We start from the raw sequence: 16,453 nt of genomic DNA, 5'->3' as shown, positions 1-16,453 counted from the left end.
TGTGAATGTACAGTAGCTTCACTGTGGGATAGTTGCAGGGAGAAGGGAGAACTTCAAAATAAAAATAATGATGGCTGCCATGGGTGTCCCAGACACAGCTGAACTGGCTATGTCAAGGTACAACACCCACACACAGCAAAGTCCACATCAGTACTACAATACAAAAATATACAAGTATGGTAGACAAAATACATTCTTTATAAAAGTAAACGAAATCACACATTTAACACGCCACTGGTAAAATTTAAACTACAGATTCCAATTCTTTACTTAAGTGCTTACTCAAGTTGGTTACTTGAGTGCTTAACTCGAGTTCTTTATTCAAGTGCAAAACTTTAAACTGTGTTTAAAATAAGAAACGAAAATCCCAAGAGTAACAAATGCAAAAGATACCAGATCACACACTGATTTTCATTACTGATGTTACAGCTTTGCAAGAGACCTAAGGAATGTGGGCAGACAAGTAAAGCTAGCTCACAAAAACTGTACACCTAACTTTAGAAATGTTAGCTAGCATTTTCTTTTGAAATCTAGTGAGTAAAAATTAAAAGTCTTAAGAGAAAGAAAAAAAATTAAGTAAAGATGTTTGAGTATATGTTTGAGTAGTTTATTACTTTCCACCCCTGGAAATACCTGATGGCTGTAATGATTGTTTGGGCTACGTTAATTTTACCTACCAACCAAAGTGAATATTTATTAACAAAATTTGAAACAATATTTTTTTTTATTATAATAATTAATAATAAAAAAAAGTTCAGAATCTCATCAGTATGCATAGTTAATATTCCAAACATAAGCCTCCAAGCTTCATTATTCTATACAGTGTTGTTGTTTTTTTTGTGTGTGTGTGTGTGTGTGTGTGCAACTGGATAGAGATATGACGAAATGACATGTCAATATTTAGTTGATATTTAATAGAGTAATACTCTGCTGAGTTCTCTTTGTTTAATACATTTCCTAATATTTGAAAGAAGTGAATGATTAAATAGTCGAGGCAAAAGGTTTTCACCACCCCATGGCATTTGCATATCAGAGGGTGTGTCACTATGCATTTTAATGTAAATCACAGCATTTTGATGGAAAAAGGAATAAATAACAATAACACAGATTTACGTTTAATACATAACCAGCATGTGAAATTTATTAGTGGAAAAAGGTCGAGTGAATGGAAACCTGAAGTGTACAGAACACTGCGCTCTTATTATGAAATGAAATGAAAGCCTTTATTGTCATCGTATACCTCTGTATACAATGAAAATTAGGAGCACTGCTTCTGGCTGGTGTTAAAAAAAAACATAACATTAAACAATAAATAAGACTATAAAGTGAGTATACCATATGGTATAAAAATGTATGTTCAGCAAGTACAGTATACAGTATAGTATAAAGTATGTACAGCAAGCGACTAAGTCATAATATTGCGCATTCAACATTCAGAACATTCTGAATAAGTGACCTGTGATGAGGTACACATGATGTGGTATACTTTGAATCATGAGCTGTTCCTTTCTTTCACCATTTTTTTCTCTTCCCATCATTCTGGTACAAGTTAACCTTTGCTTCATCAGTCCAAAGAATCTTATTCTAAAACATGGGAGGCTTTTTTTAGATGTTTTCTGGCAAAGTCTAATCTGGCTTTCATGTTCTTGAATGTTACCAGTGGTTTGCACCTTGTTGTAAACCCTCTGTATTTACATTCATGAAGGTGTCTCTTGATTGTAGATTTTGCCAATGATACGCCTACTTTCTCCAGAGTATTCTTGACTTTTGTTGATGTTGTGAAGGGGTTTTTCTTCACCAAGGAAAGGATTCTGGGATCATCCACTTTAGTTGTCTTCCGTGGTCTTCCAGGCCTTTCGATGTTGTTGAGCTCACCAGTGCTTTATCCTTTTAAGAATGTACCCAACTGTTGATTTGGCCACACCTAAGGTTTTTGCTATCTCTCTTATAGATTTATGTTGTTTTTTCAGCCTAATGATGGCCTCCTTCACTTGCATTGAGATCTCCTTGGACTTCATATTGGTAGCTCCAGTGGAACAGCTGCCAAATGCCAATTCAATACCCGATATCAACTCCAGACCTTTTATCTGCTTCATTTGTCTTGAAGTAACGAGGGAATGGACCGCACCTGATCAATTAACTTCTTGTCAGTCAGTTGTCCAAATACCTTTGATCCCTTGAATATGGAAGTACTTTCCTTAAAATGGCTATAATTCCTAAATGGTAAATGCCATATTTTTGTGGAACCTCTTAAAATAAATCTGAAAGTCTACACTTCGATCACATCTTGATTGTTTTATTTCAAATCCACTGTGGTGGTATATAAAGGCAAAATCACAAAAACTCTGTCATTGTCCAAATACTTCCAGACCTGACTGTATACTATGGTATAATACAATTAAAAAGACAAATTTTATTTTACATTTATCCTCATTTTGAGAAGTGGGATTTCATTTGTGTTCCTCATCCCAGGGGAACATAATTTTGAGTCACCAATTTTTTGTTACTATAACTAGCTCAAGAGAGAAACCTAGCTTGAGTAAATGTTACACTGCATAAACGTTCAAGTAAACGCTACACTGAGAAAGACAGACGCACGTTCGACTGGTGCAGTTAGCTGCAAGGGTTGATTTCAACTGCAAATATGAAAAGCACCCTTAAAGCCCAGCCTGGTCTCCTGTATAATTCAATTCTAGTGTCTGCAGCTCCAGACCACCATTCTGTTCATAAGTACTGTTTCTCCGGTCCCAGAGATCCTAGCACTGCCAGGAGCAGGAGGGCGTCGAACAAGGATTAATACACTGCAGAGCATGTGAAGACAAAAGCAAGCATTTACACAATAGAGTCTGCACAACTAGTGAGGGACAGTGTATGAATTGAGAGTTTGCTCGGGGCACAAGAAGAAGAATATATACAACTGCAGTGATGAAAAGTTCCTCTGAGATGTCCCCATTGTTAAAATTCCTGCATTTTGCAATGTAAATTAATTTCCATGTAGTTCTCCAGATGAAGGATGACTAAATTGTGTAACAATAGAATAGTACGGTAGACTACAGTACTACAGTAAAGTACAGTAACTGAAATAATACAAAAGTTATTAAATGTAGTAGTTATGTAAAAGGTGTACTAAAGATAAGGCAAATAATAAAAACTATTTAAAAGTGAAAAAATGAGAAAAAAATGTTCTCGTTAGCTATTTATTTAATATTTATTGCTAATGTATTTCAGATGTTTGATACATAAAAAGAAAAGGCTTCTTTATCCCTTTTTAAGTTTTATACATGGAATATAGAAAAGTCTAACACTAGATAATCTTTGGAATGTAGTTTACCAGGCACTGGTTTTACATAAATGTTTTCATAAGTTTTGACTTGCAAATGTAGGAATGTGTCCTGTCCTGCACATTGTGATTTAGCAATAAACTGACACTGGGTATGTTCAGCTACTTAATATAATAATATAATATCTGTAATACAACACAAAACACAGCTACAAAAGGTTTGAATAAAGCAAAAAATCTAGCTAAATCAGTATTCTGGCTTTGTGCTCCAATTTGCTAATGTTTTCAAGTCAGAGTATAATATATTATAATGTCGGAGGGTTCCTTGAATTAGATATAAATTTAAATTTGATTTTTAATTAAGTTTTCTGTTGAATTGGTCTTACTAGAGAAGATAGCTACTAGTTAGGCCACTATCATACTGTCTCACATTAGTTATGTAGCTTGGTACTGACAGTTTTATAATTGCATGTGTCACTTTATTTGTAGGTTTTGATCAGTGGTGACAGAAACATGTGCAGTGGTAATGACAACAAGAATTCATTGATTTATCTTACGTAACCACTTTATCTTGGTCAGAGTTGAGTTGGATCCAGGGCGTATCCCGGGAATATTGGGCATGAGGTGGAAATACACCCATGTTGGGACACCAGTCCATCGCTGCTCCAGGCACAGTGGGCAGGTGCTGTAACAACTGAAAAGACTGTAAAGACTGTAACAACTGCTACATGGGCAGGGCCCAAGACCAAGAAGATATTGCATGTTGGCATATTGGAGCTGGCTGGCTATTGTTGTAGGTTTATGGCTCATCACCAGAGCAACGTTCAATGCTTTATTATTTTTTTTTTTTGAGAGGCAATATCCGCACATGACCTATCATATCACTGCTATGCTATGACACAACTCATTTTCTCCTTTCTCCTTCAGACACTTATGTTTCAGCTTATATCTCAGCATTTCTAAATCCCATAGAAAAGGTGAAAAGTAATGATGCAAAGATTTTTTTCCTACTCTCCCAAGAAGATATGATGTTTATTAGAAAAAAAATGAGGTAAACAAGTTGTTACAGTACCTATGAGTTACAGTATATTTCAGAGTAAGTTTTTTCTGGTTCAAATGTCTTTCCTAGTTTCATAGCTGCTTGTTACTACATTGTACACAAAGTTGTGCCATTCATTTTGCAGTGGTGGAAAGTTTTTTTTGTTGTTTTTTTTTTAGACTTAGAATGTCGACCATCACATCACATGTCTGGAACATGAAATATATCTGTGAACACTTTGAATCACAAATTGCATTGCAAATACCATCATTAACTGTGAAAATAATGTTGGGTTCTTTTGCATCTTTTTCTGAGAAAGAGTATTACTATTAAGAATGGTAGTTTTTGGTTTTGGTTGCTTAATACAGCTCTACCCCGATGAAGTTGGCTGTTTGTTTAAGTAAGATATTTCCATAAGAGAACCAAGCACTGAAACACAAGTGCATATGTATACAGTAACTTTTATCAAAATATCTGTCTACAGGCAGCAAAGCAGTCCACAGGTTTTGTCCAAACTTGTGTACCCCACCCCACCTCCCTTGTACTGAATATCACCATCATAATTTGGATAGATTCTTGAAGGGTTCTGGAGGTCACGAGTTCATCTGTGTTTTCACGTCACTTGTATGTAGCTTAGTAACTAACCCTTGCCTCACTTCTGTCTTTTAATGATAACTGAGGGGTTTATAGCTGCTTTACAGTTCAGTTTTTATATCCTTATTTCAAAATGTTTCAAAGATTCTTCACAGAGGAGACAAGTCTAATAATGTTTCGCCACTAGGTTTCATATCCGGGAGGCCATTCCTCCAAATCACACCTCTCCAAATATCTCCATTATTCCTCCATCATATTACATTAAAATAACAATCATTTGGATATATTACTATTTTTATTTAGCAGATGTTTAATTGTCAGCTACTTCATAATAATGCAATGGATTGGAAGCATTCCTTCTTTGTAATTTCTTTTTGCTTGTGGTGTTGCAGTGAATCTTAATCCTCTTACTGTATTCCTATAGGCCAAAGTGGCTGTTGCAGTGTGACTCAGTAGGATTTTGCAGTGTTAGTATTATATACACACAGTGATTGTTGATCATTAACGGGAACAGCTTTCCAGACATAAGTCACTGTTCAGCAGGAAGCAGGAAAAGATACTACTGCCCAAAATGCTTGTCTGCTTGTCATAGTTTCAATTTAATCTTTTCACTATAATTGTACAGATAGTCAAAATTAAATAAAAAAAAAAATGGCTCAAACATTGTTAAACCTATTGTACACAGGCTGGGTAATTGACAAAATTACAGCAACTTGCATGCTGAAAATCCATTACATAGTGAAATTCTGACATTTTCTACTATATATAGTTCTGGAAACTATAATCTCAGAAATAAAGGAACAAACTGTATTTTCCTTGTCAGTGGGGTGGTAGCATTAATGTTCCTTTTTCTGTACATTTAGTGTTACAAAAAATGGCACATTTACCTAGAAAAATGCATGCGGTGTACCTTTAATTAGCTTTTAGAATGATGTACCTTAAATTATTTTTTAAAGGTGTCCAGGTAAAAGATAAAGACTGAAGATGTCCCTTTGCATGTATCTCAGTCACATGTAAGGTTCTAGCATTTTAAAATCAGGGTTTCCCAAAAATTAGAAAATATAACAATTCCATTTTTTCTACAGCACAGGAAAATTGTGAACATTTTGACAGCCACTTACTGATTACAAACTGAAACGATTAGACTTGTATCCAGTTCACATCCAATAACTCCAATTAAATCCATCAGACCTTTTTTTCGGATATCATCCATGTGCTGTTTAGATCACTGGCACTGGCAATCTTAATCTACCTTTGATTAACAAAACATTTGTGTGTATAGTGCACATTGTCTATGTAACAAGCTTATAAAAGTGTGCCAAGTTTACTTGTTTATCATGTTCCTTCTCAGCTTGTCCTGCTTGCAGTTTTATAATCAGGCTCAGAAAAATCGTTCTTGTCCTCATCTGCAAACTCACTTCTGCTCAATATATCTCCAGACTACCCATTCCTCCTTTTTTGGGGGGTTCTGCTTTGAATAAATGAGCAGATTTTATTCTGTAAGCAGCTTGGTAGTTATACTGTATGTGCAGCTGAAATTCAAGGATAAGATCTTTTACACAAATGATTAGTGGTGCGATTACCATTCACTTCAGTCTATGACATCTGAAATCATATCATGTTAATCATACTGTACATAGCTATAGATCCCTATTCACAGTCAGTGTCATGGAAAAATTACACCTAGCCTAGTGAATGGAGACATCTCACCCAGAATTTATTTATAGCTATAATAAACGTTACAGCATAAAGTTTATTTTGAATCTCCTTAGCAAACATTAGCTTGTACTTAAAACTATCAAACCAATAAAAAAAATGCAGAACTTGTGCTGAACTACATCAGCATTTAGAAATGAAAGAAATGTACGCATTTAACCAGCAAGTTCATGTTTCAGTGCTTTCATATATTTTTAGGAGGTGGATGTGGAACAATTTTTAAGGTAGCAAATCCACTTACTGTTTTTGGGAGGTGGGAACAAACTGGAGAACTATACATATATATAAAATTCATTGTTAGAATATGCTACTGAAATGTAATCAGTAAGGGTGTACTTATTTTTTTCCACCTGGTTTCTGAATGTTGGTTTACTTTTTGGGGGAAAAAAAAAGACTACATATTTAAATCTGTTGTGTTTTTTTTTTTTTTTGGTCACCTGAGGTTATTTGTTTGTTTATCATAGTTACTATATTAACAAAAAAAATTCAGCTGATCTTGGGTTATTTTTGTATATTTTAATTCATTATAAAGACAAATAAAAAATACAACGGACATCACTGACATCATCTCACTGGCCCCATTGACAGACAAAACACTTAATATGGAGTTTTCTTACAAAACACTTGAATGTGTGGCAACATAAGAAAAGCCTCAGTTGCTGTGAACCAGTGTGATGAAAAGGAAGAGCGAGCAGAGGGAGATGGCACCTGTTAACACCGCTTTCACCAACAGAGCCGTCCAGCTGCCCAGGAGAAACACATGAACAAACAACCTAGGCACAGGGAGAGAAAGTGTTTATAGTACCATGTGTTTCAGATTATTTGGAACCTCTATATGCATACAGGTGGACTTGCAACTATTAATTGGTAAAACAAATCATTGTAATGATTGTTAAAAAAAAAATAATAAAAAAACGGAAATCAGCCAATACCCAGAATTTCAGGATGGGTATTGGCTCAAAACCTGAAAGAGTGGGAGCAGGACATGCCTACTCTATACTCACTTCTCAAAAAGTGCATGATCCCTTTATGGCAGTATGATGATACTCTATTTTATTAGTCATTTATTACCCGGAAACTAATACAAACAGCCTGATACAAGCAAAACAAACTGGAAATATTGTTTTGAAAGTATTACATTCAAATCATTTCTTTATTTTCTTAAAAAAAAAAACACTTCTGCATGCTTAGGGAGGATGAATCTGAGAGTAGTACTGTATTGTCAGATTAACTGCATATTGTGTATTTTTTTTTTTTCAACAGTAAATATTGTGCAAGGTTCATGTGAAATGCGAGATACTCACTCCATTAAAAATGCCTTGTACACACAGAGCCCCAACAGCACAGTCACTGGCAAGCGGAAACTTTTCGGCAGGTCGTACCGCGTGAACATCCACACTACTGCAGCCATGGCGATGTAGTGAACCTACACCGAAAATGAGACAGACTGCTGTTCCAATACTTACAGACTCATGCATACAATACACAGCAAATCAAACACCTGTGGAATAGCAGCATAACAGAAGTGGACACTGGGATCTTAATGTAATAATGCTTCAGCTACGAGTATAACAGGCTATATTTCCTACCATATTACAGTAGCAAACACGATGGGTTACCCAAGTCAGTGTTCCAGTTCACATTACTACGCTAAAATGTAAAGTAAAAACACTTTCTCTTACCAAACTGATGTTGGAATCGAAGCTCATTTGGATGTATTTCCAATCAAACTCAATCCCTCGAGCCCCGACCCATAAAGGAATACACCTGTTGAAGTACATTAACATGGTTAGTGTTTTACTGCAAATCTGCTTCACACAACAAACTAGCTATTCTTCACATTGATTTCCTATATATTATTTCTAAAAAATGTGAACTGTACCTAAAATTATATAATGAACTTAAAGCTGAGCTACATTTAACTAAAATATTTTAACCACACAAAAAAAATCAACAGTGAAAAAAATGCAGATTGATCCATTTGGATGATTGCTATAAATTAAGAAAGTAATACTATTTTGCAAAAAAAAGGTATTTGAAGTAGAGTAGCCTCTCTCTGGTAAGCAAGATAACAAGAACATGAGGGGCAATATTACATATTAACATGCTAGCTAGCTAGTAACGCCAAAGGTATCATCATGCTTGCTAACATTTCAGAGGTTTAGGGATACAGCTGTTGTTAGCTAGCTTTAGCTGTTTGCCCACATTCCTTGGTTCCAATGCAAACGTTTAACATCAGTAATAAAAATCAGATTTGTCACCTTTTGCATTTGTGACTCTTGTGCTTTCCCTTTCTTACTTTAAACAGATTTGGGAGTTTATACTTTTGTACTTGAGTAAAGAACTCGAGCTAAGCAACTTGTGTAAAGAACTGGAAGCCGTGCTTTAAATCTGACCAGAGTGCTGTTTTAAATGAGTGATTTCTTTTACTTTTGTAAAGAATGCATGCTGTCTACCACCTCTGTATATTTTCTGTATTGTAGCACTGATGTAGACTTTGCTGTGTGTATATGTGATTTGTACCTTGACATAACCAGTTCAGCTGTGGCCCAGCCCATGGCAGCTACCATTATTTTGTATTCTCCCTTCCCAGCGTTTCTGGACATGACAAGGTGAAGCCCTAGCAGATCTGCCATGTCCACTGTGGCCTTCATAAATTCCTGCAAGTCAGGACATAAAACAGAAAATAGATGAAATGATCATGTGACCTCATTATTAAACACAGATTTATCTGATTTCTAATTAAATTCACATTTCTGTCATTTTCTTGCTTTGAAAAAAAAAGGCATTGCTATGCAAATGTCAACCATACCATAAAATACGAAATGCTGACTACAGGGAGAAAATACACTTTTAAACAGGACATGTAGGTCTATATGTAACTATTTCATTAAATATTTAATTAAAAATATATTGTGTCATTTATCAAGCAAAAATGAGAAGTGTTCCCACACACCAACACATGATTCAACCAGACACCATTTTTACTTAATGTCATCAATAGGGCTGAGATTAGAATCGGGATGAAGTAGAATTTTATATCATTCTGTTATTGTATACTACTGTGAGGAGCTGTTTCATGCACACAACAGTAGTGCCAATATAAATGAAACACTATCATTAACAGTAGATTCTCAGAGTCTGTTGAAAAAACCCTCCAAGTCCATGTGATGCCACATCCATAATGCTGATAAACTGCTATAAGTGGGAAGTGGTAGCTCAGTGGTTAAGATGTTGGATGATCGGAAGTTTGAGAGTTCAAATCCCAGCACCACCAAGCTGCCACTGCTGGTCCCTTGAGCAAGGCCCGTAACCCTCAACTGCTCAGTTGTATAAATGAGATAATTGTAAGTCGCTCTGGATAAGAGCGTCTGCCAAATGCCGTAAATGTAAATCTGTATGCTCGGTTTGGGCCAGCTAAGGCAAGTTGCAAATCAATATGACTTAAAGCTACAATGCCAAATTACTTTAAAGTTGCAAAGTTTCTGTTGCTAATACATGTAAATGTAACAAAATCTACATGATCGGTTCTTAACTGAAACTGTAGCGAGGTTTGTTATTACAAGTCGCCTTACCCCGACAAAGTCATATACACCAGCACCGCCTTCCCAGGTAGGAAAAAATGTAGCAAGGAACAGCATCTGGAGGCCACAAAACAAAATGGTGCTGAGCATGATGTCACAAGTGTTAAGGTTGTTTAAGTTGCAATTTTATTTGTTATATTGTTGAGATCTAAGATAATTCCTCACTTTGCATAGTTGTACAAAGAGGTAAGTGGCCCCTGCTTGGACACATCTCCAGAATGCATTGTATTCTGATCTGAAACAGCAGTGACAGCAGATTATATTAATTTTACAAACAAAACAGTTTTTCTAAAGCATTTTAACAGAACAGTATTGATGCTTTCAGTGGTGTGTTACTATGAAACATACAACCTTGTTACTGAATGTTCGTAACTTTATAATACATGACGAATCTCAAACACAGTCTCTCAGCTGCGCTCTCTCTCTCTAATGTATTTTACATTATACACACATGCTCCAAGGCAAAAAAAAAAAAAAAAAGTGGCCAAGATGGCAAACAACAAATCACTGGTCAGAAAATTAACAAGAATGAAATGAATGCGCTCCTGAGACCTCCTGTGCCACCATTTGCTACAGTGAACTGTTTGGGGAAAAGCTGGAAACAGGGAAATTTACTTATAGTCTTCTTGTACACAAAGGTAAAATCATGATAATGATTAAAATGTTTGATGTAAAATTCAAACTAACACATGTCTTGGTGTACAACATTTTCCAAAAATATATTCTGTATATTTTGTTATATTATGTTTTTTTTTTTCTTAAAAGATTAGTCATTATTTGGTTATCTGCCACACGTGATGCAACCCATCAAGGGCCACAAGGCTTAAACATTTAAAGAAATCAAAGGCAAACGCTATCCTATACTAAGTTCCTTTATCTAATTGTTTAATTCTTGCTAATTTCCTGACCAATGATTTGTGAAGACTATTAAAAGCTTAATATTTTGCCATTTTGGGCTTGGCCCTTTTTTCCCCCCCAGGAGTGTATACATTATATACACACACACAGAGAGAGAGAGAGAGAGAGAGAGAGAGAGAGAGAGATGTGAGCCTTTAGTACAATGAATTCTTAACAAATTTGTCCTTTAAATATCACCACTACCTTGTGTGTTCTTACTGCCCAGTTGATACTGTGAAACCGTGATATTTTGTAGACTGGGTGATCATACCTTGCCAATTTCAAACCGTAACAGCCTTTCTGTAATGTTAAAAGGTCACTACTACTAGGTCACACTTTAGGAGCTGTCTGGGAAGCTTAGTGGAAGCTCCTGTAAGAGGATAAAGATTCACTGCAGCAGTCATTTCAGCCTCAGTAACGTCTTAGTCTTTATGTTTTGCACAAACAAATGCAAAACACTGAGGCTTTTCTCTCTTTTTTTTCCATTTTAGGTCAAGTTCCAGGCACATTAAAAGAGCAAGAAGACACACTTACAATCCACTGCATTTGTATGTTATGAAGTATGGAAAATAAGCCAGGGCAAAACAGTTCCCGAAATGAAAAAGCGTCATTTCTCAAGAAGAAATAATAAAAGAAAGATACACCTCCTGGACCTGTCAAAAGAGAGAGACAGAAATAAAAGAGAATAAAAAGAGTCAGTGCTAGGTCATAATTATGAGCAAAAATATTATCTCTTTTCATCTGTATTTCACAATAATGTATTTAAGTAACCAAAACATTTTAATAACAAATACATTTTTAACAAGTAGCCGGGGTGATGTTACCTCAGGCAGCCACAACCATGGCTGAATCCCAAAAAGCCCCCCTATAACTTGTATATTGCCCTGTGTAGGGATCAGGAGTTGTTGTTTCATACCCTATGTAGTTCACTTATATAGGGAACATGGAGCCATTTGGGATTCAGCTCACGCGTACAGGCTAGAGGAGCTACAAGCTACATGGCTAACATCCAGTGGCTCACACGTTAAATCAAAATGACACTTTTTCTAGGAGCAAACATCTCCTAAATAACTTAATAAATGTATTTACTTAATTACTATGCATTCAACTCTTAATATATTTAATACTTTACCGAATGACCGCTGAGGTTTCTTAATGAAATGTCTTCTAGTAGAGACGGGTTTCTCATTGAAAAGATTCCGGACTTCAACAACACAGCACAAACAAGAGTTCCGGATTTTCCTACGTTGGTAGTGATACATATTATTTATAACATAGTATTACGTTCTGTGTTCATATTTTACTTACTTGTACTAGTAAGAAATTTTTTTAACAAAATTGTATACGATAAATAGGCATTTTAATAAATGTACGAGTGGCAGAAATGATAGAGAGGGCACTGATCGCAAATACTAGTTATAGGAATTCTGACACTTTTAGGTGATTCAGATCAGTTGGCTCAGCCAGTGATACTATTAATTGTTCTTCTGTGCCTAATTATGACTGACATTTTCAGGAAACTATTAACAAAATAACATTACTTTGCATTGCGTTTTATAAAATCTTTTTTGCGTAATTGTTAAATCAGCAAATCACAAATGTGAATTGACAAGTACAAGTAATCGTTAATGTTATTGTTTCTGCTGTGTCCGTGTACATTTCCATTTATCCTAATAAGTAATTCCCTCCTCCAATACCAGAGCTGACTGATATAAATGAGCTAGCAGGGTTGTATGAAAAATACACAAATGGTAAAGAGGTGAGCCTGAGGCTGATTTCTATCTAGCCCAGACTGTAGATTCATGCAGACTGTCAGTAAGAGACATGTCAGGTGATTACACAGACTGTAATCACTTTTCTGCTCACCATAGTTGTAAAGATTGATTATATGAGTTACTATATCCTTCCTGGCAGATCAAACCAATCAACAAGGCATTTTCACCCATAGAACTGTCGCAAACTTTTGTTTTTTGCACCATTCTGTGTAAACTTTAGAGACTGCTGTACTTGAAATTCCCAGGAGATCAGCAGTTTCTGAAACACTCAAACCAGCCCATCTGGCACCAACAATCATGTCATGGTTAAAGTCACAGAGATCACACTTTTTTCCCATTCTGATGTCTGTTGTGAACATCAACTGAAGCTCTTGACCTGTATCTGCATGACTTTTGCATTGTCCTGCTGCCATATGATTGATGGTCTGATTGGATAACTGCAAAATGAGCAGCTGATGCTTTTAATTGCTGAAGGAAGCATTGAACGGTTTCATCATTCAGGAAAGGCAGAACAAACGCAATGTAACTGCAATAAAAAAGATACATGGACTTTAAAACAATAGAAAACCGATAGCTGATAGTTAAACCGCTTTTTAGTGGGCCTCGCCCTCCTTTCCCACTCCCTGGTAGTAATAATGAAAGTAAATCGTTGTCCATGTCAAGGCAAGACAAGGACGAATCTTCTGGAGCCACTGCCGTAAACCATAAGCTACCACACAGTGATTTTTTTACAACTCCTTATGTTTGATAACCTTGATTCACTATTGACTGAAATAAACATCCGTGTAGGTTACAGTATTATAGTCTATTTAGAAGTTCTATTAGCATTAATCAGCAGAATGGGTCCACATGAAAACTAACGAATTAAAATCCGTACATCGTGTTTTTGGTCCAAACTGTTTCCTGGGTGTAGATCAATTTACCCACAGTATAAGAACCATAACTATACTGGTGTGTAAATACATTAGCTAGCTAGTCATCAACTATGGAAGCCCTAAGGGGACATGCATTATTATTTTTTTACTTTCTTGTTTTCTTGTGATCACAACTTAATTTTCTTGTGATATCGACATAACAAAAGTTGTTTTCTCATGATCTTGACAAAACAAAAGTTGTTTTCTTGTGATATCGACATAGAATTTTTCTCCTGATCTTGAAGTTTTTTCATGATCTTGACATTACAAAAGTTTTCTCATCATATCAACATAACAAAAGTTGTTTTCTCATGATCTCGACATAACAAAAGTTGTTTTCTTGTGATCAGGGCATAATTTTTCTGTGTACTCAACACAACAACATGTTTTGTTTTTTTTTTTTATCTAGAGGCAGCAAAAGCTTATAGCACAATCCCGAAGCATCATGGATGAACAAATTCATTTTTGCTTTGATCAGAGACTCACTCAAGCAGAAATAGCTCTAAGTCTGTCAGTGATTGACAACTTCCACATTAGTGACAGACACTTGAGAAGAAGGCTGTCAGGTGTAAACTTTATCGTCGAAGACAATATAGCAGCCCTGAACATGTAGTCAGTTTCATTGCCAGGCAACTTGAGGGACCAGGATGTCTGCATGGCTACAGAACGATGTTTGAAAGATACCATTTAAAAGAGAAAACAGCTTTTTGTTACATCAAGATCATGAGAAAGCAACTTTTGTTATGTCAAGAGCATGAGAAAACAGCTTTTGTTATATCAAGATCACGAGAAAATGAAGTCGTGATCGCGAGAAAACAAGAAAGAAAAAAATAATAGTGCCTGGCCTCTTAGGGCTTCTGTATCCAACAGCCCTCTGCATGTTTATTTTTGACCTTTAATGCATGTTAAAGATTTAAAGTAGCTATGGAGCGAAAAAAACAACAACAATCACCTTGAATGGTAATATGATGAATACAGCTGTTCAAACTATTCGTAAAGTATAAATAAACTGAAGAGAATAATAAAAATTGGTTATTTGAATAGGCTATGAATGTCATCATATGATTGCTGCGGAACGTATGATGTCAAGTCGGTGACTTCACTTGATCTACCCGCTACACCTGTAGTACAAGTTGTACCTGATATGCCTATGTGTTAACATACTGGCTTCACGTTGGCCTCGCTTGTGAGAATAATAAGGGTGAATAAAGCAAAAGTGCAGCACTTATAGGTAATTTAGGCTATAATAAATGAGGTTAATAAATGTGGACACACATCTGCACACCATTTAAAAAACCATCTCTGAGCTGCTGGCACAGGACGTCCTAGTGGACACATGGAAACACACAAATTAACACAAATTGAGATTCTGGTTCATGTTGACATGATTGCATCACGCAAATCCTGCAGATTTTTCAGGTGCACTTTCATGCTGCGAATCTCCCGTTCTACCACATTGGATTCACCTCTGGTGTCTGGGAAGGCCACTGAAGAACTTTAAACTCATTACAATGTTCATGAGATGACCTTTGCTTTGTAACATGGTGCATTATCATGCTGAAAGTAGCCATTAGAAGATGGGTAAATTGTGGCCATGAAAGGATGCATATGTTCAGCAACAGTACTGTGATGACACAAAAATGATGATTGATTGGTATTAACAGGCCCAAATTGTGCCAAGAAAACATTCCCCACACCATTACACCACCTCCACCAGCCTGGACTGTTGACACAAGGCCCGCTGCTGCCTCAGCTTTCTGTTCTTGGCTGACAGAAGTGGAACCCAACGTGGTTCGACATGTTGTGCATTCTGAGATGCTTTTTAGCTCACCACAATTGTACAGAGTGGTTATCTGAGTTACTGTAACCTTTCTGTTAGCTCCAACCAGTCTGGCCATTCTCCGCTGACCTCTCTCATGACCAAGGCCTTTCCGTCTGCAGAACTGCCCCTCATTGGATGTTTTTTCTTTATTGCACCATTCTGTGTAAACTCTAGAGACTGTTGTTTGTGAAAATCCCAGGAGACCAGCAATTACAGAATTATTCAAACCAGCCCATCTGGCACCAACAATCATGCCATGTTTAAAGTCACAGAGATCACATTTTTTCCCCATTCTGATATTTGATGTGAACATTAACTGAAGCTCTTGACATGTATCTGCATGTTTCTATCCAGTATGTTTGTGCTGCTGATTGGATAACTGCATAAATGAGCAGGTGTACAGGTGTTCCTGTTAAAGTTACCAGTGAGAGTAGATTCAAAACATTCGTATCATACAGTATCAGTTAGACAATTTAAAGAATAACATTTTGTTACTATTGTTTGAATTTAATATTTGCATATGTATCATTTCATTGTATTACTGGTTTTCTGAACCTCTTTAGTGTTTAGTGTTTTTATAGACCAACACTTTAGCGTTTCTCCAAACAAGTATTAATCTGTAGTCTTTCAGGTTATGAATACTTAGAGATTCTCTCATAATAAATGTAATAAATTCTCTCACATAAATATAAAGAAGAAAATGTTTAGCACTTTTCCTAGTTTTATTAAAATTGCAGTTGCATTCAGATTGAAATGATGTTTTTCATGGACCCCACTTAAAGGGAACCATGGGTTATGAGGACATCAGATATAACAACTCAAACAAGAGATG

General features: G+C 36.0%; 1 protein-coding gene across 1 annotated transcript; it reads right to left on the bottom strand.

Moving 5' to 3' along the window:
- Positions 1-7,125: 7,125 nt before the first annotated feature.
- tmem147 (transmembrane protein 147) lies at positions 7,126-12,368 on the bottom strand. The gene is made up of 8 exons (XM_026924041.3): positions 12,243-12,368; positions 11,645-11,763; positions 10,379-10,448; positions 10,205-10,270; positions 9,153-9,289; positions 8,312-8,396; positions 7,934-8,055; positions 7,126-7,402 (listed from the first exon to the last, which is right to left on the bottom strand). Exons 2-8 carry the CDS (start codon positions 11,719-11,721, stop codon positions 7,282-7,284), a joined length of 678 nt encoding a protein of 225 aa, XP_026779842.1. The 5' UTR covers positions 11,722-11,763; positions 12,243-12,368; the 3' UTR covers positions 7,126-7,281.
- Between the last annotated feature and the right edge of the window lie 4,085 nt (positions 12,369-16,453).

The sequence above is a fragment of the Pangasianodon hypophthalmus genome, chromosome 22, assembly GCF_027358585.1.
Source record: "Pangasianodon hypophthalmus isolate fPanHyp1 chromosome 22, fPanHyp1.pri, whole genome shotgun sequence".
Taxonomy (NCBI): Eukaryota; Metazoa; Chordata; class Actinopteri; order Siluriformes; family Pangasiidae; genus Pangasianodon; species Pangasianodon hypophthalmus.
The sequence above is the reverse complement of the archived record's forward strand: the minus strand, read 5'-3'. Positions and strand labels throughout refer to the sequence as shown.